General features: G+C 38.2%; 1 protein-coding gene across 2 annotated transcripts in view; it reads left to right on the top strand.

The window, feature by feature from the left end:
- Positions 1–26805, top strand: part of PTPRK (protein tyrosine phosphatase receptor type K) — a 418532-nt gene that overhangs the window by 128442 nt on the left and 263285 nt on the right. For both annotated transcript variants that reach the window (XM_035538686.2, XM_035538685.2), the window contains exon 3: positions 7916–8187. In XM_035538686.2, the coding sequence (XP_035394579.1) occupies positions 7916–8187 (272 nt within the window). The remainder of the gene's footprint in view (positions 1–7915; positions 8188–26805) is intronic.

Here is a 26805-nt window from a genome sequence, read left to right as displayed (position 1 = left end):
TTTTTTTAGTCTTCGCAGTAAATTCTGAGTCTTGCCTTGATTTGCATTCGAGCTGTGGTGCATTGGCAGTGAGCTATGCAGTGAAGTTAAAACTGTCGATCCTGAATTTTTTTCCCCTTTCATTTTTGACAATCTGTAAAGAAATTGAGACAGGTCTTCAAGAATTTGAGACTTGTGTAGGGAATAATACTCCTAGCAAGTGAAGTGTATAGATAATGTTCCAAGATGTCTCCATAGTACTCAGATACCTCTGACCCAGAACGATTTGAAGACGTCAGAGACCTCTTGTGTTATGTCAATAATAATACTATTGGTGTATGCTTTTTAATGAAAACAATTGACTGACAGGCAAGTCAGGACATAATGATGTGGGGTATTTTGTATGTGCATCCAGTAACGTGTTTTAAGTGGGATTACACTGCCTTTATATTTATCTCTAGATACACTCCTTAAGGTATGAAACTGAACGTATGGGGTAGGACATTAAAATTGAAGAATGTAATCAATGTCTCTCTTTTTTCATCATTATTTTTTCATATTAGTTTGTCTCTTGGGTGTCAGATATTCACTATGCATTGGATAATGGAAAGAGAAAGAGGAAGAGGAGGCTGTAATTGAGGTGTGTTGTTGTTGTTGGGTATGTTAAGCAGATGGAGTTATGTTCAATTTATTTACTGGCCTTGGTTTTGCCTTTTGAAAACAATATTCTTCCTGGAAGGAGAAAAAGTTAATAGCTTTTGAGGTTTTACAATTAGCCTTGACTTTTTCTCGTTTTGCAAATTACAGAAATACACAGCCCTTTGTTAAATGATCACATGGATAATACTTTGAAGAACAAAAACGTAAACACTAATGCAAGGGCAATGTACATTTTCTATGAACTTATATAGAAGTTTCTGAACTTCTGTTCGCAGTCTACTTCGAGCTGCAAACCCATTTCTGTATTTCAGTATCACTTTGTTGCCCAGCGTCACTCAAAAGCTGCCTGATACCTAATTGGGAACCGTAATGTTAGGAATGTTAGGTAGTAGGTATTACAAAATGAAATAAAAAGGTCACATAGTCCTGAGCTGTAGGATAATGCACTTAATTACATTGACTTTTCACCTCATGCCATTGATGGTGACGTGAAGTAAAGACAACCCCTTCTTTTAACTTTATGGGTCAGACTTCTTTTTACCTGACCTTGTTCAGTGAATCTATTCAAGTGTCTTTGTATTACACCCTACTACAGTGGGAAGTATGTAATTCTTTTCCCCATTAGCAAGCTGTAGAATTAAATCCACTTCTATATCCATAAATCTAGCTGCGTATAAAATTCAGAACTTCCTAACTGTTATGTTCACCTGAAAGTGTGTCCTGGTTTCTGCTGGGATAGAGTTAGTTTTCTTCCTAGTAGCTGCTGTGGTGCTGGGTTTTGGATTTGGGAAGAGCACAATGCTGATACCAGAGGGATGTTTCAGTCGCTGCAAAGCAGTGCTTGCACAGAGTCAAGGCCTTTCCTGCTCCTGGTGCTGCCCTGCCAACGAGGAGGCTGGGGGTGCCCCAGGAGCTGGGAGGGGACACGGCCAGGACAGCTGGCCCAGGCTGCCCAAAGGGATGTCCCACACCAGGTGGTGCTGCGTGGAACAGTAAAACGGGGGGGGTTGGCTGGTGGTGGGGGGTAGGGGGCTGCTTGTGCTCTGGCTGGGCATTGGTCCATGGGTGGTGAGCAATTGCATTGTGCATCACTTGCCTTGTATATTCTTTGCTATTATTATTTGTACTAACTCGCTTTATTATTTATTATTTGTACTAACTATTATTATTTGTCCTGACTATCCATTCTGTCTCTGTCCTATTAAACTGTCTTCATCTCAACCCAGGAGCTTTACCTTTTTTCCAGTTCTCTCCCCCATCCCACCGGAGGGGATGTAAGGGAGAGAAGTGAACTAATGTCTGTGTGGAGTGTAGCTGCCTACTAGGTTAAACCTTGCCAAGGTGACATAATAATGTCACAAAAATTGAAGGAGCACAATAGAAGGCAAGCAAGTTACCACCGTGTACCCTTTAAGTGGAGATTGTTTGATGGTTAGTACACGTTTGAAGGGAAGAGGATTTACAGGAGTCGAAGACCAGACTGCTGAAAATTACAAGTTTCACACTTCAAATAGAAGCCCATTTTTCAGGGAGCAAGGAAGTGAGAGAAAATAATTTGATCTGCCACATTGGTACATTAAAGCAGAAGTGTTTTATTTAAGGATTTTATTTATTTCTTTATGGTCTTAGCATGATTTCTTACCTGCAATTAACTGCTAGATGATAAGAAAGCTTGGTTTTCAGTAGGGGATAAAACTAAGGCTTTTCCCAAATAATTAGTTACAGCATGAATTTATTCTGAAATGAACCATCCCTGCTACTGAGCTAGAAAACCAAGTTCAGTCTTTATCAAAGTAAACAAATCAGAGGGAGATAGCTATGAGGGATATATTTAATGATATGGCTAAGAAAAAGTGGTGCTCATCATCTCATATCTATGTCATTGCCTTTCAGAGTCTGTGACTATCTAAGCACTGAATAGGCATCAAAATCCTCCTGAAGCTCAGATCCTGAAGTTGAATTCTTGACGTGAGCTCACTAAAGGTTTAGGGAGCAGTGTTGTTTAGCTGTTTCATGCTTTGATGTTTCTATTCTGTGTAGGAGAGAATTGTATCGGTCTTGTTGTTGTTGTTACATCGATGATAATATTAGCAGCTATTAACTGGCAGATAAATGGGATGGACTTCAGAGAAGAAGAGCAAAAATGGGAGAGTGGAGTTTGATTTGGGGAAATATAAATGGTGTATAAATAGAAAAAAAAGACAAAGTATGGTGGGAGAAAGAGAACATTATATGTTTTAAAGATTGTAAACTTGCAGTGATGGGTAAGACTTTTGGGAATTACTGAAAGGAGGGTGAAGCAACATAAATGTCAAGCTCAAGAAAAATGTTGCTCAAGAGTTATGCTGCATTTTGTAACAGTCCTCCTGCCAGAGTAACTAAAGTCTTTTCACTTACACATGGTGAAAACCGGACGGTGAAAAGAACAGTTAACAGCAATCGCTCTTTGTCCAGGTGTAAATGATGATTTTGGATACTGTTCACATCTAATTTCTCACAGCATCATCCAAAGATGACATTACCCTTTCTATCCTGTAAGAAGAACTTGCTCTTTCATCTTACCTTTCTTTATTCCCCTGAAGTATGGATGTTTTTGGCACTGTTCTGTTTTTTAGTGAAGCAACTCACTTGCATTGACTTCTTTCTTGTAAAGCTGTGCGCTCTGTTTCCACTAAGATACTCTTAGGCCAATATAATGGTAAAAATCGGAGAGCCTGTCTTCACTGGGATTTACTAAAATGGCTAGTCTCTGCAGTGTCTAACAGCAGGTAGGTAACGCTATCTAAATGCTACCATTTACCTTTTTGGCAATTATGGTGCCTTGTCCAGACACTGACCAGGGCACTCTCTGTCCCTGTTTTTTTAACAGGATAGGGGAAGATAATAAGATGACCAATCTTGTGGATTGAGGTAGAGAGTGAGAGATCACTTACTGATTGCTGTCACAGGAAAAATAGACTCAACTTGGGGCAAAATTTTATTTATTGCCACTTAAAATTGATTTAGATGGTGAGAAACAAAAGTAAAAACTAAAACATGGGGAATGGAGATTGCTGTCAGTCCATACCACTGGGTCACTGCTGTTCCTTCCTCCTTGCACCGTTCCCCTGCTCCAGTGTGGAACAGATTTCTAAATATTTGGCTCTGACAGTTGCGCTACACTCTCCTCAAAAATTTCAAATAAGGATTTAATTAATCTAAGGGTTTGTGAACATTTCCCCTGCTTACACTTTGCATTTCTGCCAAGTCCAATAATATCTTACTTTATAACTTGCGATCTCCTGTCCTATCATTATTTCTCTCTGTTTTCACATTAAATATCTGGGTAATTGTTCCCTGTTGCTTGAAGTGGTTTGCTGAGGTTCACTTCCCACCTCTTGCTTTTGTACCCTGCCAGTATTACCACTAATAATCATCCAAGATGTTAGTTAGCTATGCTAACTGGCCTCTTGGCTGTTTTGTCACTCTTTTAATAAATAAATTTATTAATTGAAAGCTTTTTTTTTTTGTAATAATACAGTATTATAAACTTGTTTCCTGTGGTTTTTTTTTTGAATGCAGTTATACACAAGCAGTGAAATGTAGGCATAAATGTACATGTTGTCTGCAATAACTTTACATGAGAACAGATCATCTGCACGTATGTTTGAGTGCATGGTAGCAAATGCTACCATCTGCATGTATGTTTGCATGTTATCTTTTAATTTTTTATTTTTTTAAAAATAGTTGTGTATATTTTGACGTTTATCAACATTCTTGTGCTCTGTAGCTAGTTATTTAAAATTTGAAGGAAAATCTCATGGTACTGGCACTATTTAATCCTATTACTTCATGTCCATTAATACTTTTTAAAATATTATTTGCTTTGATAAGTGAAGGGGCAGTAGGTGTTAATTCTGTGAGGAGTTATTTTCCTAGGGATACATTCATGTCGTGATCCTTCTTCCAGTAGACATTGCTTTATAAAAGCAGTGTCTTGGTAGCCAAATGCCTTTCAAGTTTAAAAGCATTATTGCTTGTTCTTATCAACACCAGACTATCTCAGTTTTTGCTGGACTTACAATTCTAAATCTTTTTGTTTGGAACATTATTCTTTCTGCAATTTCTATGATTCATATTATTTCTGTAATTTCTATTATTCATTACTCACTTATTTTAATGTATTGCTCAGCAATTTGTGTTACATACATATTATTATTATACATTACTTTAAATATTAAAGGAAGGCAATGCTTTTTTAACAAAACCCAACACTGTACAGAGTATCTAGGGCTTAAGTTTTGTCTAAGGCTTTTAAGTTTCAACTTAAGGTACTACAAGCTGGCATAAATAAGAAAAAAAAAATATTTCAATCCTGTTTTAGTATATAGTATTCTTTACAAATAAAGACTGTCTTTCTTGGAGAAGGTGTAAGAAAATATTTTGTGTGTTTTTCAAAAATATAAATTTGAGGTGTATTTTACTTTGGCATGGTCTTCCGATTTTCTTGGATTAGGTAGATGCTTGAGGAGGGAGTGAGGAGCACATTCATGAAGATAGCCTGGTAAGAAGTTTAAGAAGGGGAGGCAAGGGGAAGTAGTTTGCAAGATGCTGAACAGATGCTTTGGCTTTGTGACAAATGGTTTATGAATGCTGTCTGGAGCATTTCATGAAATGCTGTGGGACTAACACATGTAGATAGATATATGCAAATTTGCTTCTAAGTATTTTTAAATGATGAAGAATGAGATTGGAGAAGTAGAGTATTATAAAATGTGTGTATATGCTGAAAAATGTATGTTGGTGCCTCCAAAGATTATAGCAGATGCGTTAGTATAAGAACAAGATCTTGAAATATTTCTAGTTCGTTTGTTATTTGGTTGTGATCTTATTTTCCTCCCAGTAGTTTTATCTTTATCTTGAGGTAAATTGAAAGAAATATTTCAAAAATTCTGCAAAATTTAATTCTTATATTCTGCTCCTTCATTTTCTCCCACAGATTCCCTTCAGAAAAAAAGTTGGAGGGTTTATCTGTTTCCTGCTCTTAGCTTTAGAAGTGTAGAAAAAAAGTATTTGGTGTGGAAAAAAATATTTTGCTTTTTGTCTATTACTTAAAAATATTTGCAAGATAAATGTAACAAAGGCTAAGAGGCAATGTAGATGCCTGTATAGAATCAGTGCTAATGCTGCGGAAAGTATTCTTTGTAGTTTTTCACTGATCCTTTTCACTTTTCTAACTTGTTTAGAAAAAAAATATCCCACAATTTCTGACACATAAGCTCCCCCTGCCAAATGCATAGTATTTATTCCAAATTTTGGAAAATAATATTCTGTATTGCGTCATTCATGAGTAATCTGGTGCTTATAAGGTCATATGTACTGAGGTAGAGATTACAAGCAGGCTTTCTCTAAGTAAGTTTATTCTAGAGTCAAGAGACGTAATCAGTGCACACCATTGGATGTAGTTTAGAAACACTTTTTGGAACAGCTTGTGTGCAATTTTCAATTGATTTTAAAACATAATCATTAAAGATCTCTAACAGCAAACCTGCATAGTGTAATATGATTCTTTTGTGTCTTTATAAATGAGAATTAATGATGAAGAGGTAGCAATGAAGAACTGATAGTCTGCCAAATTCTCTTTTAAAGAATAAATAAATCTTATAAAAGATTCTGCATATAATTCTAAATACTAACTAGGTGCTTATGTTGCATTGCAGTAGTTCTCTTTAACATCCCCCTCCCCCTTTTTTCTTCTTGAAGATGAGTATTAAAAGATCCCAGCACTGTACTTTAATCAGAGCTGCTTTCATTCTGTAGCATTGCCTACTCTTTTGCTACATTTTTTTTTAGCACAGAATTGCTTTACAGGGCAGTAAATTGTCATCTCATACAGATGATTTGATCCATACTCCTAAATTTTCATCTTCTCCTGAGAAGATGAAAATTGTCAACAACTTTCATATTCATAGATACAACTGTTTGGGTTGCCTGAGAACACAGTATTTCTTTGTTCCATAAAAATCAAAAGATGAAACTTCATGTACATAAATGTAGTAATTTATACAAATACGTACGTAAGAGAAGACTTTCAATTGATAGTATGCTCATTCATGTATATACTCACAGGACTCGTATGGGACTACTCCTTTGGACAAGTGCTCACTGATCTACGATTTTTTAAATTTAGTCTAATTTTTGAACTATATTTTTGATGGATTTTAACTGAGTCTTCTTCAGGAGGAAGAGTTCTTTATAACAGTGCTCTTGAAGAAGTAAAGTAGAAGCAAAATATGATAACATGAACCTTCTGGAACCACTAAGCAAGACTGGCAAGGATTCATGTTGTATACTGAGCTGGATTTTCTCACCTGGTTGTAAAGTTTTGGCTGATGTGCAGTATCTCAGAAGCGTTGTTTTGTGGGGTTCATTTGCAAGATAGTACACTGGCATGAAGTTGTCGCTCTTGAAGAAATGAGGGTGCTATGGGGCTAGGACACTGTGAAACTGGCAGCCACCCACTTACCGTCCATTCTGCAGAACATCAGGACAAACCATTTCAGCATTATGTCCTGTATCAACTTAAACATCTGATTTCCACTTTCCGCCTTTGTAGCTAGGCAGGCTCAGTTTGTTCTGTATTCTGTCTATTGGTAAAATAAACATACGAGATGGGATCTCTTCCAGCAATAGAAACCTCTATTATCCTCTCGGACCCGCTGGCAAATGTAGCAACAAACTCAACTTTTCAGGACTTCAAATGCAGCTTGCTGTCCGAAGTGAGCCAGTTCAGTTGCTAGTAGATCTGAAAATCAAGTCTGCCTCCATTTCTGGGTGGAGGAAGATCTGGTAAAGCTGTGCTGAGAAATGTGGAACTTATTATTCCATACTCTTCATTTTCAGGAAACCTGTGGAGCAAGTTGAGAGAATTTTGGCCTTGGTGACCTCAGAATAATGATGATCCTTTGCACCTCTCATGATTTTTATTCAGTCCATCTGTGATCCTATTCCCAATTATCTGATCCTAAAACAGGAGGAAGAAATGTTTGTAGTTGGAAGCATATACAGAGGTCTTCACTGATATGCCGTCTTCTGTAGATGCTGCTTCAGTGACATTTCTAGGCATTTTATAGCATGCTGAATTTCTTCTTTCAATTTTGAGATTTTGGGATATGAAAATATATGCATTCCATCCTTTTTTACAGTGAAAATCAGTTTCTTTTTATATTTATATTCTTCCTTACTACTGTTTTATTTTTCCTTTTTATTTCCCCCTTCCCACTCCCCTCTTCTTTAGGATCGTATATGATAGTGATTTCCTCAGACCACGACCCTGGAGAAAAGACTCGGCTTCAGCTTCCAACAATGAAAGAAAACGATACTCACTGTATCGATTTCAGTTACCTTCTGTACAGCAAGAATGGAGCAAACCCAGGAACTCTGAACATCCTGGTGAGGGTGAACAAAGGCCCGCTGGCAAATCCCATCTGGAATGTCACCGGCTCTACTGGCAAAGACTGGCTTCGAGCAGAGTTGGCTGTCAGCACCTTCTGGCCCAACGAGTATCAGGTAGGCTTGCAATAAATTTTTACCTCTTTATAATGCTTACAGCTAGGTGCTGTACAATTTACATTCATTCTGGTCTATTCTTTTGGAGTACTTTCCCAGTGTCCTTAAATATCGTGTTCCATTCTGAATAAATAAGTATTTGAGGATGGGAGATTCTTATAGAAAGTGATTATTCAAAGTTACCTGTTATTGTATAATGGGGAAAAATTAACAGGAACCAAGCCTCATTAAAAGAAATGGTGAGGTTAAAGTCCAGAAACATCAAAAATTATAAACTCCGAGAAATAAATTGCTTGTGCCACTATAATTTGTACCTGTCTTCCTTCCTCTTTTGGATGTGCCTGTGTTACTGTGTCTAATTACATGACCGTAAACTGTTTTTTCCACATGACATTTGCTTCATTTGCTGTGCAGGCAGAATGGTGCTCACCTAATGAGCAGCTGCTCAGGACATGTTTGTCTCCTGTTTGCTTGCTATGGGACAAAACCACCTGCAGCGTAGGCCTGTTGTTTAGAGAGAAAAATAGTCTTGTTATTACTAGATGCTGTTATTTGATTTGTTTGATTAACCTGAGGAAGTACCTGCAGCTGTTTCACTCGGTGGGTATTTGATGTGAAGGATGAATCTCATACACAGGCATTTTTGTCCTGGTGTGCAAAAGGGGAAGAGTTGGATTAGGTACGCTCCTCAGAGCTCTTACACTGTGAGGCATTATGTCATAGTTGTGCGCAGGGCTTACAGGGCCTTGTCCAAGGATGCTCCAGGACATTAGTGCTCTTGCAAGCGGGTCGGATATCCAGGCCAGTTATCATGTGAAGCAAAATGGCCTCTGTGTTCATGATTTTCTTGTTCATGATTTTTCATTTTTTGGGAATGTTTCTTAAAAGGCCTTGTTTAAAATTCTTTGCGATTGCCCATCATCAAAATAATTTCCATGAAAAACAAGCTTTGATGCAATTGCTAGCAGCCTTACTTATAAGGTGAAGCCAGTGTTATTTATTAGTATTTTAAATTTTTCTTGAGTTTCTGTTTCTCTGGTTTTCATATTTTTATTTATAAAGCAATTTAATCTATCCGTGACATTGAAACTATGTGGAATTGGATTTAAAGATCTGCAACCTGGTTTCATAAAGCCTGGCTTCTGAGGAGGTGTTTTATTAACCCTTTTATGTTGCTAGAAAGTAGCTTTTGGTGTGCTTAAAATAACCAGGAGCCTTTTATAGCTGTATAGTAGTAATCAAGTATAGCAGCATTATATGCAGTAAATCAGGTTTCTGCTGACAGATGGCCAGGCTTGACAATGAGATTGGTGGTTGGGGCCTTATCTTAGCAACACGGCCATTTTTCACTTGCGTTATAGCTTTCACATTATCTCTTCATAGACTGTACTGAAATTCGTTCTTTTCCTTGCTCGGTCATCCAGCAGAATATTGAAATCATGTATAACATAGTTTATTTTTAAATTAAAAATAAATCTGGAGTAGGACTGGAAAATTGTTAATGCAGCCTGCCATGATTTGTGACTGTATGACTCGTACAATTGTTTTCATAAACAGGAGGGGAAATATGCATGCTGCCTGTGCGTGCCTGCTTGTTTGCACAAAAAACAGGGTTGGTGTTTTTGTGGTTTTAAGTGGTCCTTTGAGGCCTCAGTCAACATCGCTTTTCACGGTTGTTTTTTTGTGTGTTAGTTTTGAGTTGAGTTATTCATCGGCATGGAAGTCTTTTTTCATTTGCCTCATAGGAGTTCTTTGCTGTAGAGCTCCAGCTCATGATTTTGTCACTTTGATCTACCTGTTGGGCCATGAGTTTTGCTAGCACTGAAGGGAAATACGCAACGGTTTGTAAAACGAGATGGAAGAGGCTTTTTACTAGAAGGGAGACTGGATTCCTGCCTGTCCAAGCAAGGTCACTACTAAAGATGACTGCGGAGCAGAACTGTGCGAAGGTACTTGGGTCGTCAGGTCAGCTGCATTGTGATTGCCTTCACTTTTAACTGAGGGAAAAGCTCAGAGATTAGCAGGGGCTGAGCAGCATAGTTCACCTTACAAGGAAGCCTCATACAGCGAGCTGGAAGTTAGCAGGATGTCTGTGTAATAATACTAATATAATGCTGCAGCTCAGCTAATTATCTCCTTAAAAGCATTTCTATGCTCTTCTGTGCTGGTGCAGTTTTATTGCTTCCTGTTCAAAATGAGCACAGTGGTCTTGCATATCACTCTGTTCAACAGTATAGATACAGTTTAATATATTTTTAGATGGACTGAATGTTTCCTCTTACTTATGAAAATACCTTTTTTTAAAAAAAAAAAAAAAAAAAAAGGAATCATTTACATCTTTTTTTACTATATTATTAAGTGATTTTTTTTCTCTTTTTTTTTCCCTCTTGAAATACAATATGATTTATTACAATAGCTTTACTGGATCAGATTGTATTTTTGTTTAGCTTTGTATCCTGTCCCTGACAGCAGATAACAGTAGAATTTTGTAGATGAGTTCACCATCAGGACAAACTCATGGTCACACCTCCCCAGAATACACCTCTAGCCTTGAGCTAATTTGCGGTTCAAGAACTTGGAGCATAAGAAACAAGCTAGTCCCTTTGCAGACTTCTGTTAGTTCAGTTTTTTTTTTTTCCCACTGATTTAAGCTTCTAGTGTCTACGGTGTATATGACATGAAATTCTAATGGCAGTTACATGTTAGGACCATTCCTGTGGGTTTCTCCAAGCATGGGACCTGTAATTCTTCTGTTCTTGCATTTTGCACTCAGGAAATTTCTGCAGTCCTGTAATGATACGGTCTGTCTTCTCTCTCCTGCTAGAAGGCATCTGCATCTTTTATTCTGTTTGTTTAACATGGGGATGAACTGTCAAGGAAAAGGGTTTGGTTAGAGAATCCCGTGGGACTGAAGACATGATTTGATTTTGATCCTTGTTAGTTCTGGAATCTTTTTTTTTTATTGCTTTGTTGGAAATACTCCACCTTTGACCTATCTAAGGTTTACTTCAAAGGAAAACTGTTTGAGGATTTCTGTCTTTTAAACTTTATAATTGTTTGGGAGATTTGTCTTTCTTTATTGTATGTTGGTTACTACTGTCACTCATTAGTTTATTTTAGTTAAAATGTTTATTCCTGTCTGGATGTGTTGTTTTGTCTAATGCTTCTGTTCTTTTGCCTAAGTTCTTTCCTGCTTTGCACAGTAAGGATTGTACAGCTGCTGAAGACTGTTGCTGCTTTTCTGCCTTTGTCACCATCATTTTCCATTTCTCTTCTCTTGCCACCTATGTCATCTTTTTTGATTTTTGTTCTTGTTGTTTTAAATGAAGGATGGGGTTGCTTTGTTTTGGTTTGTCTGCTTGAACACTATTTTCCCTTGGTTTTAATTTTAATTTTTTTTTTTTAAATCTTCCCCAGCAAATTCCTGTTACTACTGTAGTGTCATGTCCTTGCTCAGTCACCAGTAAGGTCCAGTTTGCAATGTGAATCGTGGATTTTCTGGTTTTCCTTTTATATTGCCTCTCTCATGATTTTAGTAACTCTTGACCAGAAATTGATAAGGAAACTTGACTTGGAACCACAAATCCCAAACTTGTTAAATGAATTACTTGATTTCTTTATGGATCTTTAAAACTTCATTATACAGTAATGGTTCTCTGCAGCTTAAAAATAGGCTAGCTAAGGTACCTGCTTGATAGTAGTGATGATTACACTTAGAAGTGTAGCTAGCAAACCAGAAATAATGAAATCATTACCAAGTAGATGTTGTTTTTATCAGTTCAGGAAGACTAATAATGATGCTTGACCATTTAAAAGGTGTAGAAAAACTCTAGAAAGCCAAATCATCTTATTCCTGACTTGTGAATCCTGATTTGAATAATGAATGTGTTATTATTTTAATATTGATGGTTTATAGAATTTGTAAATGTTTAAATAGCTCAAAGATCTTGGAAAGTTATTTTCCCGTACGATTTTAAGAGCTTTTGAAACAATAACAGAATTATAACAGGATGGCAGATTGACTGAATATTAACTAATGGTGTGTACATTCAGGCCATATGCTAGATAAGGTAAGAAACAGATTTCTTGTTAGATAAGAAAATTTGTTGTCTTTTTGGCTATTAGATCACTACTCTAAACTTACAGAGATGTGAGACTGTTGTCAAGCTGCATGTGGGAAAAGATTGGGAAAGCAGGGAATTTTATTTGGTTTAGTCAGCTGATACGTCTGAAAGGAAGCAATGAGTGAATTGCTATTAGAAAGTACAGAAGTACAATCAATACAGCCTGTGTGAACTGCACAGAACTGAGTTACAGGCCAAGAAGAAGAAACCCAACCCTCGTGAACTCCCGCTTCCTATTTATAAGCTAGATCTCCTTGATTCTATACAGTCTCTAGCCTTGAAGCGATAAGTAGAATCAGGAAAATCCAAAGAAGTTCTTAAAGAAAGGACAAGCATTCCAAAGTACTGATATTTTCAAAGGAATTAAGTTTGGAATACAGAAAATGACTAAAAATAAATCAAAGACATTCTGGTTGAATAAAACTTGTAAACAGTGTAATTCTGTTGACTAAATAGAGGAGAATTTAATATGGGAAGTGTTGTATTTTAATATTTTAAGAAACACTGATAAGTAGCTAGACAGTTCATGTTAAAGCTTGCTCTAAGTCTTGGATATTGAATTGCAAGACAGTGCAAGCCTTGTGGAAATCCCAGCATGAGCAAGAGTTCAGTGCCAGAGGAGCAGCGCTGTAGGCACACATGAGAGGAATGCTCAAACAGGGTAAGTTTCTTTGGCCTAGAAAAAGATGCAGTTCAGGGAAACATGATAAAGGTCTGCAAAACCAGGACTGCTGTGAAGAGGAATCCTCTTCCACTTCTTAAGGCCTTTTCAGTCTGGTGGGGGAACCGGTCTGAAAATAGGCAAAGGGTGGCTCAGGCAGCAGGCTGTAGGCCGGTGGAAGCCTATGTCAGGCATAGCTGTTGGGGATGCCAGATGAGTATGTAGGCTGAAGGAGACGCTGAGCAAGTTCTCGGTAGAGATCTTTTAGAAATCAGTAATTATGCAAACAGGACCAGGAACTCTCATGAACTGAAATTAGCTGGAGGAGCAGAGGATGGTTTGTCGGAAACAAAAAGGTATTGTGTACTCTTGCCCTGTTTTTACCTTTCTACAGAGGTTTCCTTATGATCACTGTTAAAGAAGGAGTGTTGGGGTATGTAGACCTTTGGCCTGAACTGCTCAAAGGCATTGTTAAGTTTCATACAAAGGACAAAGGCTTTTTTTTTTTTTTTTGTCTAGGTGTGGATGTGCATTTAATTTCTTACTGTATTCCTAGGCATACTAATTGTAAGTTTTATACTCTGTGGTTACCTAAACCAGTCTGGTTGTATTCTGTTAAAGTTTTTGCTCTGGTAGTAGAAATGAAAGCTCATTTCTTCTGCCACTAGCAGACCTACACCCATTTCTCTTGGCTCTTTTCAATCTAACTTGGGCTAACAGATTTTTGTAGACTTTTTTAAAATTGTAATTTAAAAACTGAGCCTCTTTAACAAAAGCTTATAAGCATTACAGCATACCCTCTGTCATGTCCTGATTTACTTTTGAGATTAGGAGTTAGTCTTTGTGTTTTAAAGAACTGCATCCAGTGGTGTTGTTGGCCATGACTCAGGATTCTAGCTACTACTAAAGATTTATAGTATGACATCTAAACAGTATTTCAAAATGAATCAGCGGAAGCCATCTTATTATTTTTGATTAATACTGGCTCAATTAAAATGGCTTTTACAAGAGTAAATTAGAATTTAAAAATGAAATCTCAGAATTGTGATTCACACCATCAGAAGGCTCCAGGGAGACCTCATTAGTGCTTTTCAATACTTAAAGACTTATAAAAAGATGGAGAGCAACTTTTTGCTTGGGCAGATAATGATAAGAAAGGAGAGAATAGTTTTAATCTGAAAGAGTGGAGATTTAGATTAGTTGTTAGGAGGAAATCCTTTACTCAGAGGGTGGTGAGGCCCTGGCATCCACGGTTGCCCAGAGAAGCTGTTCCTGGAGCCTCTTCCTGAGCCCTGTTCCTGGAAGTGTTCAAGACCGGATTAGATGGGGCTTTGAGCAACCTGGTCTGGTGGGAGGCATCTGTGCCTGTAGCTGTGGGGTTGGAACTGGATGGTCTCTAAGGTCCCTTCCAACCCAAGCTGTTCTATGATTCAGTAATGAATCATGACTGAGTTTCACTCCTGAGAAATGTTATGGTAAGGTTTGTGTAAGGAAGTGAAAGTACTCACCTGAAATGGCAGCCAGATGGAAGCTAGTCTCTCCATAGGAATGCCTTAAGGACCAAGATTGAGATCAAAATACGGGCACAACAAGCAGGGAAAAGGGAGAAGTCTGAGCTTTGGTGATGTGAGCCAGAGGGGTTCCATTTAAGACAATGAGCTGAGCTGGCACTGTCAGAGTTGTTGGTGGGAAGAGAAGGGCAGGGTATTAATGTATGAAGAAATCAATGTCAAGTTTCTTGACTGTTGATTGGCATCTGGGCCTTTAAATTTTGACATTGGAAGAGTCATAAAAGGTTATACTTTGCTTCACTTACAGCTTCCAGAAAAAAATGTTTAAGTGATTTCAGTACCATTATCACTTACCTAAAGTACTGTGCAGTCCATTTGATGCTGTTTACTTTGGAGTTACATTTGAATTTGTGGAGCAGCTGTTTTTAAGACATGCTCTTTATATCGCTTGGTCATATTTGTGCATGCTTTTTGACCTTCCACTTTCAGAATCACCAGTATGATTCTGAGAACAGGCTACTTCATTCATAAATTCACCTAGTATCAATCCATACATATGGTGAGTTCTTCCAATTCCTAAGCATTCTTGGAAATAAAATATGAATCATAACTTTTGTTTTGGGGAGCAGCTAGATTTTTTCTTCAAGCAGAGATTTAAAAATTGTTTAGTAAAATGTACCGGTAAAAAGCTGACTAACTTTATAATTAAAGAAAACAGTTATTTTTTTCTTTTTAACAGTTTTTTTCTGAAGCCTGCAACAGGTTGTGTTTGGTAGCTGGCGGAAATCTCTGAAATGCTTGTCAGAGAGGTGCATCATTCTTCAGCATTTCCTTCATGTAATTCCTTTGAGAATACTTTGTGCTTCTTAGGGTAACTGTCCATCAATTGTTTTGCTCCTAGTTTATTAATACACAATGAAATGGCTTATATGTCTGTTTCTGTCTTTCCTCAGATGTTTTCATCTGGTGAAAACACTATTAACTGTCTTACCACTTTATCATTATCACTAATGATGAAAAATTGGATCCCTTTGGAAATATTATCAAACATGAACAATGTTGCTTTCTTGTCAGAAATGCTTTGTAAACTGCTAAGTGTTCTCCTGACTGTTGCTTTCTAGATAACACTTAATCAAAAGAGTGTTTTTATTTTTATTTTTTTTAAAATACAGTTTATTGAAGAGTTACTCTGAGAAATGCATTTTGGTAGTGAACTTTCTTCCTGCTTCCCAAAGACTTGTTAATACAAACAAAACATTAGCTTATTTAACTGTTAGGATAAACATGCAAGTGTGTAAGCATATCTGTCACATTTCTGTCTTGTTTCTTATGAAATATTTATCAATTTGGTGAGGACAAAGAAAGATTTAAGTTCCAGTAGAGTGATTACCAGCAAGACTGTAATAATTTAGTTCTGCAAATCACAAAGCACTTACAGCTCTCAAAGGACTTCTACACAGTCTCATTCAGTCTCATTCCAGTCTTCAAACTGGAAAATTACAGTGCATGGATTGAAAGTAAACGTTGCCCAAAGAAGCTCCAACATGATTGAGTTGCCAACCTCCAGGTTTTGAGTCCTGTCAGAAATGTTGGAGGTTTCATTGAACCTCTTTAATTTTTCTTAAAAATGACGGTGCAAATGTGCTGGTTTTGACTCTTCCGTGGCATAAAAACAGCCATATATATATATATATATATATATATATATATATATATATATATTTCCCAATCCACGGGTTATTTGTGAGCCTAGAAGGTTTAGGAACTTTCAAACTGTCATGTGAGGATGTACAAAATTACTACCTTCATGGATTTAATTTTGTTAGCCTCTTTGGGCTTTTGGGTCTGCTACGCTAAAAGGAGAAAACATGCTAAACTAGTGTCAAATTTTACAATTAAAAATAGAGATTATTGTTTATCATATAAAATTTGTCAGCCTGGTCGAAATTGGTGACTCAAGTGTACTTCTCCACTGCAAGCAGAGAAGGCCCTGCCTCTGCAAAATGCAGAGACAGCCGTTCCAGCAGGGGGCAGAAGGAAAGACTTTTGCCGCCTTGATTTTTACAAGCCAGATCATTTCAGCAATGAGCTAGCTTTTCACAAATAGCATACTGCTCAAAGATTACTCCTTCCCTTTTCTTTTTCCTCTTTAAGTTTTTCAAAGTCATCTTTTCCACTGCTTTGCTTTCTGTTACATTACATTCTGTGAGTGGCTTTCTTTTGTTCTGCCATGTTCTGGGTTTCCTTTGCTACCTTTATGATGTGAACTTCTTAAAACTAGTGTGGAAATGTCATACTTGAAGTGCTAGAGGAAGGAATTGTATGGCTGTACATACGAGGTGTAAAATTCTCTTTTTTCCCACTGAATAGCCCCATTTCTGTAAGGCTGATGAGTATTTTGACTTTTTTTCACCATTCCCTGCAGGATAGTTAATATCTTCAGGGCAAGATGACCAAAATATAATGGATGCTTGGCATTTCCAAAGGCAAGGAAAGGATTTGGAAGTTAATGTGTTGTATGAGTTAAGGCAGTTAAGGTAGAAAACTGTCTGCCTGTAAACTCAAGAAGACTTACTTTGAGATAAACATGTAATATTTTTAGCCAGTGCTTAATTTCTGATGAAATATATGTGACTATAACCCCACCGCTGTTCCATGAAACATTCTACTCATCAACAAGGTGGTATGCAAATTTTATATTATCATTGATTACCAAGATTATGAAAAGCCTGTGGCATTCCCCTTCCCGTCATACTGCAGGATCTGTCAGCCAGTGAAGAGTGAAACACACTATTGGTAATCAGCTACCTTGGAGTGCCTGATTCGGTTTTTCAGAATTACAAAATTGACTTAAATCATCGTGTGTAAACAAAAGATCAGGATGGTTCTTTTTGTCAAGATTTTTCTTTTTTAGGGTTTTTGTCTATGCTTGGAAGGCACGAGTACTTTACATATAACCAGCTGAAGTTTTGTCATCCTTCTAACAGTTTTTGGAAGATCCTAAAAAAAAGATTCTAAGAAAAATTGTGAATATCACAGTATCAGGCAGCTGGTGGTGATACATTCTCCCATCCTGCTCCTAAAAGATGTTTTTATTCATATGAAAAGTGAAATGAATGAAAGAGGTTATGGCAGAAATCAATGATATATGCTTGAAATAGATGGTTAGAGGAGAGCAGAAATTGGTAATACTTTATTTCATCATACAGGTTCTGAAAAGATTCAGAATAATGAATTGTGCTCTGCTAGGGGCTTGCAGGCTATGACTAAGTGAAAATAAATAAAAGGAAAAGGATAATAGTGCAGTATTGAATCAGTACCAGAAGTCCACTAAAATCTCTGAGATTCAAAAACTGGAACCAACTCACTCTCCAAATTGATGTGCCTTGAACAGACAGGGACTTTGGCTTAAAAATCTGAACTCATCACTGGTAAGATGTATTGTTGTTAGCTATTTTTTTGCTGTAAAGCACTGTATGTTTCTAGATGTCTGGTTTTTTTACCCCTTAACAATGCTCATGTTGAAAAAAAAAATACTGAGAATTATGCAGCCCACTTATCTTTCTTTTTCTCCTTTTCTGACTTTTATTATTTAGGGCAAGATGAAATGCTCCAGAGGAAAATTGTTTTGAGTTTGTAACATTGTGTGCACAATGTGTTGTAGGGTTTTTTTTTTTTTTCTTCTTTCTTTTTCTAATGCTAAGTGGTGAACAAGCCTGAGGCTGGGAGTAAAGTGCAAAGGTTTTCATCATCCCGAAAAGTATCTGATAGGAATCCTTTGCTGAGTGATGATATGACCTCCTCATAGGGAAATAAATTCCTCACATCTTTTAAATTCACTCCACCCTGTATGTAGTTCTGTTCTTTAGTTTAGACTTTGTTTGAGGTGACATTGACAAACTAACTGAGGTGCTTGCTCTGAAGGTAAAATTATTCAAAATTCAAATACAAGGGAAGAATTGGAGTCTCAATTTCTTTATGCTGAGATCGCACTCCAATCAATTATTCAAGGTCTGTGTATTTAAACAAACAAACAAACTGTTGTTGATTTTTTCCCCCCTTTGCATAAAATATATTACAAAGAATTTAAAGAGCACACCCTCCCACCCCTGTTCCTCTTGCCCCTTAATGCCAGAGTGAAGTAAATGATGCCCCCGTTCTAGATATTCTGAAGCACCATCTGGAATAGAATAATTTTCTGGCTATAAAGTAGATGATGGGAAGTTTGCAAGCTAATCATTGCCCTGTGGGATGCGGGGCGATGGCGTGGTCAGGCAGCTAGCACTCTGGGCACAGAGCCAGGAGCTGTCACATTGTAGTCCTTGCAGACATGTTATTTTGTTCTTTGAAAGATCTCTCTCTGTCAGTTGTGCAGCTCCTTTGCTATATTTTTTTTTAAATGTCTTTATGTGCAGCTCCCAGAAGGTTTAAAGAATCGGTACAAGATTTGTTGGAGTGGATTACTAAAACAAAGTACCATGGCTGCCAAGAAGAAGCCCAGTGTAATCCTGTAGGCCAGTCTGTTTTTTTGCCTGGTTGTGTGTGTCCTCAGGTTCTTATGAAGTCTTCTGCATGTGGTTCATGAGACCTTTACACATACTGTTGCTGGAATAGGGTCCTGTAGCTGGAAATCTTGCTTTCGGGTGGAGAGCTGCTGGCTGAGGTTTTGTTGGTACACGTGCCGGGATTACCCCATCTCTGCCTGCATCTCAGTCAGGTAACAACAAACGGAAACCTGACCACTGGCTCTTCCTCTGTGTCAAGCTGGGACAGTACATTCGTGCTCAACATCTGCACGGCGGAGCTAAGGAGCAGCTTCCCCTTTGGCGGAGGGGCCAGGTGGTGCGGGCATCCCTGCTAATTCATGCAGGTGCTGTACTCTTCAGTTGGTGTTGAGAGAAAATAACTTTTGCCAATTCTCTTTTGTTGAACAGTGGATTTTATTTTATTATTTTTTTAATTGCGCTGCACAAATGTACATTCAGGGACTGAAATTTCAATGCCAAAGGTTTTTGGCTCTTCAAATATAAGAGATGTAAGGCTGTCACCTGGAAGTAGTAGAGGTTTGCTGCTGTTTAAGGTGTGAAATCGTTTACAAGGAAGGGAAGCAAATGTATTCAATCTGAGTGATTTTATGACGAACCTTTAAAAAAAAATCCTTTAATGATAGCCTTCCCAGTGCGATTTTGAAGTACTGTTAGAGGAACCCAATATTAGGGAATTTGTGGTTGGCACTCAAATGTTGGTGTTCCTGACAGCATGTGTGGCACCTTATGACTGCCCTTTGGGCATGCGTTGTGCTCATGTGTGACTTTGATCATTAGTTGACTTGTTAGGACCAGATTTTCTTCAAAGTTTACTGGCAAACTTAAAAATTGGATTTCATATGAAAATACAAAAAAAAAAAATTCCCTCTAAGTTTGTGGATTTTAAGGCAGGAATGGAGGTAGGTGATCTTTCCTCTTTTTTTTTTTTTTTAAATAAATTATTTTGTTCTTCTATTTTTGTGAATTTAAAGGCGCATTCTTTCATTCATGAGCAAAGCCGTACTATACCCCTTGTCTTCCCTACAATGGGTAGATGATTATGGTAAACTTTTTAACCTTCACAAAATGAATTAAGAAACAGTTGCAACCTGCACAAGTCTATTTGTTTTTTGTTTGATTGGTGTGTCGTGTTTTTTTGTTGTTGTTTTTGTTTTCTTGTTTTGTTGCATTACCACATTACCTTTTGTACCATTTAGAAGCGCGCTTTTTTTTCTGTCTGCATTGCTGACTGCTTTGCTTTTTTTTTCTAACCTTTTCAGAGGTTTTACGGTTATAAAAAAAAATTAATAAAAATTAGTTGCAGATAGTGATTTGCCATGAATTGCCATGTTGAACTCTGATGAATTGAACTTTGGCATTATTCTAATTCTGATTCCTTACCACACAGCCACTGTGCTATTTGTCTTGAGAAGAAGCCAAGGAGCAGTGGGGTTCTCCCTTCATCTCAGGGCAGGGAGGGCAGTGGCACTGGGGTCCTTGCTTCCATCTCCTTTCGCACTCCTGGTTTCAAGCACAGGGTCTGTGATGCTGCTTCTCTTCATGCCACCGCCCCTCTCCTTGCTTTCCCAGCTGCTGCCCTTGGAAAGGGTCCAGGGGAGATCGGTGCTGGTCTGCACTGCCACGGGTCCCTTCCTTGCTGTCTGATGACACATTTCCAGCGTGATATTTGGTTTTCTCCTTTGGCAGAGCAACTATATGCTGTCCTTTATGCGCTACACTTGTACTTCTGAAGAATAAACAAACTGAAACAACAACAGGATTCTTGAAGATATGAACATAGCGTGTTGAACAAAAATTTCTCTTCTATATGAATGGAACTTTAAACTATTTTGTAATATGTAAAAAACAAAAACAACAGCAACAAAAAAAAACTGATGTTACCAATGTGGTGGTATATTTATTGCTGCAGGTTAAGTTATCAAGCAACTTGCAATGCTTGATATGTCTGTATGTTAAAAAAGAGTATTTCCTGTAATAGATCTTGTCAGGAAACCAGTTACTTTTCTGCGTATCTTAAGAGAGAAATCAAAGAACAAAGCTGAAATTCGCTTGGTTGACATGTTTCTTTGTTAGTAAAAAATGGCACACTCCAGATTTGATGATGAATGTCCATGTTAAGGGGGTGTGTTTGTACGTGAACATGGGTTTGCATGTGCCTCATTTTTTTTTCTGCTTTATTTCTTTGTAAGGATAAAAATGAACCTTAAAGTAAAACATCATCTTTGATCCTAGACTCAGTCATGAAACCTTAACACCATATATATTTGAACAATAAAAGGACATAAAGTTTAACAGCAGCTGTCTGGTCTTCCATAAAGAGCTGCAACATCAGATACACTTATCTTGGTAGCGTTGAATTCAGTCTGAATTACGTTGCCCAAGTGTTGATTTATTACTAACTTGTCCAAAGTATAACGTGTAGTATAACCAATATCTTCCAGAAAGCTGTGCGATTAGTTTCAGTTTTATGTCCCTCTTGATTCAAAAATCCTAGTGAAATAGAATGTGGCATGCATTTTAATACATTATTTGTTTACATATGTTAGATAAACATTGCATAGCGCTTTGAAACAGAAAAATGTGTTAAGTGGGTATTTTGTCACAACAAAGCAGTTAAACTAGGCTTGTACATTTTCTTTGGATGCGGCTTTATAGACCCATCAGTTAGATTCAATATATTTGATTGAAGAACTGCCCCCAAAATTAGAAGGTATTTTTTCTTTTTCAAAATTGTAACGGTGGTTCTTTCATTTTCCAGAAACTTACATATGTTTTTTTTACCTTCTGAAGGCTATTATGTGTGGTGAAACAGTACTGAAAAATGTGCATGCTTCAGGACCTAGTTGACTGTGGTCAGCTATATAAAGGAGAAGTCTGTTGAAATACAGATGTCTTCCTGTTTCTACTTCTAAAGTTAGAGAGCATGTGAGTTTGAGCATATGTATTTTTTGCTCATTCTTAAAAAGGAGTAGCAGTATCAGTACAAGCAATAAGGGTAATTTCTTTTTCTGTGAATCTGAAAAATGTCAGTGTAATCCAGGCACAGATATTCTTAATAACCACACAGAGGTTTATAATGTTACTCGAAAGTGAAGTCATGACGCAGACAAGTAATTTTCTTCTCCAGTTTAATTAGATTGTTAATTAAATTGGAAAAACTGGCTTGTCCATTTTTAAATCCACGCTGATTTTGCTACAGTAGGCCGAGGGTAGTGTTAAAACCGGTTCTGCAAGGGCTGTGCGTGAGATTGCAAAGCAGTTTCTGCGCTACAGAGCACCTCCAGTACAAGCTCCGCAGAAACTGCATTGGTTGCTTTATTTACCAGGCATTATTTGGCTAATGCGTTTTAAATCCTTGTACTTTAACAGTAATCTTTTCTGATGAGTTGGAGAAAAGTGCTTTGGGTTGGGCCAAGACAGGGGCAAAGCACAGCACATGGAAGGACTTTTTAATTGTGCTGTTTTGCAAATATGTTTTGGTGGCACACCCAATAGAGGCAGCTTCTGCTGTCATCTCCCTGTTTTCTGGTTTGTTCCCCACTTTGTGCTTCATTCTGCCTTCTGGGAGGTAAAGCACTTGTGGAGTTTTGAGGTGAACAGCAGTGGGGAATAGATCTAGATGAGAAATAGCTTTTAAGGTTTAAATTCACCCCTCCCCCCCCCTTTATTTTTCCCCTCTTACTCTCCTGGTGATACCAGTTGGTCAGTTGGCTGGTGCGGTGCCCAAGGAGGGCCATGGCACAAGTCACTGTAGGTCATGGCTGCTTATGCTGGCAAAACCAGAGCTGCTTCCAAATTCCTGGACTGTGGCACAGTGATTTGCGTGAGCCCACCTCTTCTATAGCTGCTCTTTGGCTTCCTCCCTGAGCAGGTCCTTGCTGCTATGGCAGGGGAAAAAAATAATAATTGCAAACTCCCAAACCAAAACATTACTCAACTAAGTAGAAAAAATACATTGTTCATGTGTGGAGCTGGTGAGATGGCTAGTTCTGCTGAGACATGTGGTGATTCCCTGGCTGGGTGTGGGGCAGAGGGCAGGGCTGTGTAGGCGGAGCGGTGTGAGGACAAGGAGGCTGGGGCTCCGTGTGGCCAACAGGGCTGCACTGCTCTGCCACTGGTGCTGTGACCTGTGCTTGCTGCACCAGAATGATCTGGAACTTGTAACGTGACGGTTCCCTCAGTAAGCCCTCCCTATTGATTTGCACCAAACCAAATGGCTTTATTTCCGTTTTAGATTTGGGAGGTTGTTTTCTCAGGGGTGGCTGATATAAAACCTTGCGCCAGGGCTGTTCAGAGGCTGTACTCAACAGGATTGCCTTAGGCAGGTGTCCAGTCTTTGTGTTCTGGGAGGGAATTTTCTGAACCCGTAACAAACACAAACTGCTACAAGGCCTTTTTCTCAGAAATTTGTGGAGGGAGACAGAGGTGATGAATTGCAGGGAAGGCTCCATGTGCAAGTACCAGCATAGCACGAGCTGTCCGGCCTTGTTGGGTCAGCCCCAGGCCCCACAGGAGCCTTCGGGTTCATGGGCCCCTCTCACCCGTGCAACCGGCATGGCCTGGAGAAGGCAATAAAGGGCATCTGGTCCAACTCCCCTCCTCAAGCAGGGACACCCAGAGCAGGTTGCTCAGGACCATATCTGGGCAGCTTTTGAAGATCTCCAAGGAGGCTCTACAGCCTCTCTGGGCAACCTGTGTCAGTGCTCTGCCACCTGCACAGCAACGAAGTGATTCCTGGTGTTCAGAGAAACCTCCTGTGTTCCAGTTCGTGCCTATTGCCTGGCTTTATCTTCAATGCATCCTCACTTCAGGTATCTATAGACATTGATGAGATCTCACTGAGCCTCCTCTTCTCCCAGTGGAACAGTCCCAGCTCTCTCAGCCTTTCCATTTAGGAAAAGTGCTCCAGTCTCTTCAGCATCTTGGTGGCCCTTCATTGGACTCTCTCCAGTAGCTCCATATCTCTTGCGCTGGGGAGCTCGGAACCGGACACAGACCTCTCCACTGATGGAGAGTAAGCGGTGGTGGGGCATGGTGGTCTCGTGGCTGCACTGGGCAGTGTGCAGAGAAGTTGGCATGAGGTACAGTTCAGCTTTTAAATGTTTAAAAAAAGTCTGTGAGAAGGGAGAGTAATTACCAGGTGACTGGAGCAGTAACAAGCAGAAGGAGAAGGCAGGGAGAACATTATCGTTTCAGTGATGGTATTAGTAATGGGTAACAAACCCTTCTGGAGGCATTATTTAGCACCTAGTTAAATTGTCTCTGGAGCGCTGATAGATACAAGTGCACACATGAGTATTTCTGGGGCACATTTTCAATTTATTTTTTGTAATAATTGTTAGTGATATTTGCTTTTCAGAAAATAAGTCAAAAAGAGACTGCTTAAGTCTGCTTGCTTAAGTTTAGTCAATGTGTTTAGTATGCTTTCCCCTAAAATATGAAATCATGATTTATGCTATTTTTTTAATCAGAACTAAAAATCAAGTATAATTTTCATAGAAAATGAAAAAATAGGTCAACTTCAAGCATATATATTGGGAAGTTTAATAACTTGAACATTTTTGTTATATTTCATGTATTCCAGATGCAGAGTGGGGGCAAATACTTAATGCATATGAAAGTCACATAGGGAAAGTGTGTAGCTGCATATGGAACTTGTCTGTGTAAAAGCTTGAAGCTGAAACTATTTTTCTTCAGCACTTCTCATAAAGTGTTAGATGAAGCTAATGCTGAATAGCTGAAAAACGATCCAAGAAATATTACCAGGCATTAAAACTGGACTTCCTTTTTTCAACTGGTGTCTTTTACAGTTTAAAATCAGAATAGTTTATTAAAGAAAGTAACGTGGTTTGTGTTTAAGTTTAAAATATAGCTTCATTTGACTGCTTCACTTTTATTATTTCAATTACTGTAATTTAAAATGTAGTAAATTTTCATGGTGTACAAAGGAGCCTTATAGGAGATCTTAATTGCTTTTCTAAATTCTTTGTCTTCATATAAATATTGTGATTCTAATTGATATATAATTTTTACTAATGCTATTTAATGTTGAGGGTTTTTTACAGGTGTTTCCTCTTTTAGTTTCACAGTGATGGTATTTAAGATATAATTAAAGTATACAATTTAAACCTGTAGAAGTAGTTTTACCTCCGCTTCAGTGTAGTTACAAATGAAGTTGACTACTTAGAGAATGGGAATAAAATTTGGGTGCAAAGCTTATACAGATTTCCTGCAGAAAGATACTATGTGTTCAGGAAGAAAAGTTTTGTAGATTTATTTTTTGGCACAGTATTTTCAAATAAATCATGAAGAAAGGTGCTGAGTGAGTCTAGTGAGAATGATATTCTGGAGTAGTTCTTTTCAGGAAAGGATTTACATTTTCCAATATTCTCCAGGCAGAATTTTCATTCATCTTGTATAAAATAAGACTAAGATCTGCAGGTTTTATTAGAAAATCCATATGTGGTTATTAGTGGGTTTTAATATGCTTTCTCTGATTGGTGTTGTTTTTTGCTAGCTAATGTACTTAAACTTTGATTTTTCTTTGAATTAGGAAGACGCATCAAGTGGCTGCCATTTAATGCAATTTCCCACGTAGCTGGGGGAATAGTGTTTCCTATTTCCTTACTCTTATTCCCATGGCAGGTAACAGTAATTAAAGGCAACATAAAGGATAGTGTTTTAGTTTCTCTTTCAGGTTTTCTTTCCCAAGCCAATTAAAATGAAAAATACCCCTGCTTCTCCACCCCTTGATGGTGAGTTGCTGTGTTATCTTCTCTTCTGCTGTGCTTGGTCTTCATGTGCAGTGTAAGACACCTCTTCTGTCAAATTAGACGTGATTCAAACTTCTGGCAGCCACCTTTTACCTTTATCTTTTACCTACTTTGCAGATTCATCACCTGTACTGCAGTGTTCAGCATTTTAATGCTAAAAATGAATCGTTGCTATTTTTCTTAATGGGATAATTTCTTGCTTCAGACTTGTTTCCTTCCCTGCAAACGAGCTGTTCATTTTGTGCTAGTTTTAGGCTGTCTTTTCTAAGACTGATTGATACTGAGCCAATATGCTGCAGCTAGTGTAGACCAAGGAGAGCAGTGGTCCTGAAAACAAGTAACAACAACTCAGTTTGAACGTCAATTGCTCTGTCTCTTCTGGTTAGCTGCAGCATCCCACGATGTACATTTCCTCAAGTGAAATATAAGTTGTTTTTAAGAGCTGGTCCTAGGTAGCTGATTTAGATATTTTGTGCACTGTTAATCTTTGTTGTGTCCTGCAGGCATATATACATCACTGAAATCAGCCTGTTACAGCATTTGGTAATGTAGATTCAATATCTACGTGCATCACCGCAGCAGCTCTCGGTTGTTAGTGCTGCAGAGAAAGGACGATGAGGTCTGTTACGTGAGCGATGCGCTATAAAGTTAAAGACTGATGGGGCGTTAAAAGTGATCTGTCAGTACCTTCCTAGTGAAATCAAACCTGGCAACATAGGTACATAAACCCAAGTCAGGAATAAAATATAGTACAGCATGGCCACTGACAGACAACTACATTCATATGGTGGAACTGCAAGTTCAAGAAGTTCCTGAAGTCCACCGTGCTGTGTTCAGACTGCTGAAATTTGTAATGCAGTCCAACAGTTCAAGTTTGACTAGCATCACAGTGGAGGAGATGGACATGTGGTCCTTGGTACACACATGGTCCATCAGAAGACTCACATGCAAATATGAGCTCAATACACAGCTGGAGAATAAAGGGAATATTCATAATACTAA

This window comes from Cygnus atratus, chromosome 3, assembly GCF_013377495.2.
Source record: "Cygnus atratus isolate AKBS03 ecotype Queensland, Australia chromosome 3, CAtr_DNAZoo_HiC_assembly, whole genome shotgun sequence".
NCBI lineage: Eukaryota > Metazoa > Chordata > Aves > Anseriformes > Anatidae > Cygnus > Cygnus atratus.
This window is presented reverse-complemented; position numbering and strand designations above follow the sequence as displayed.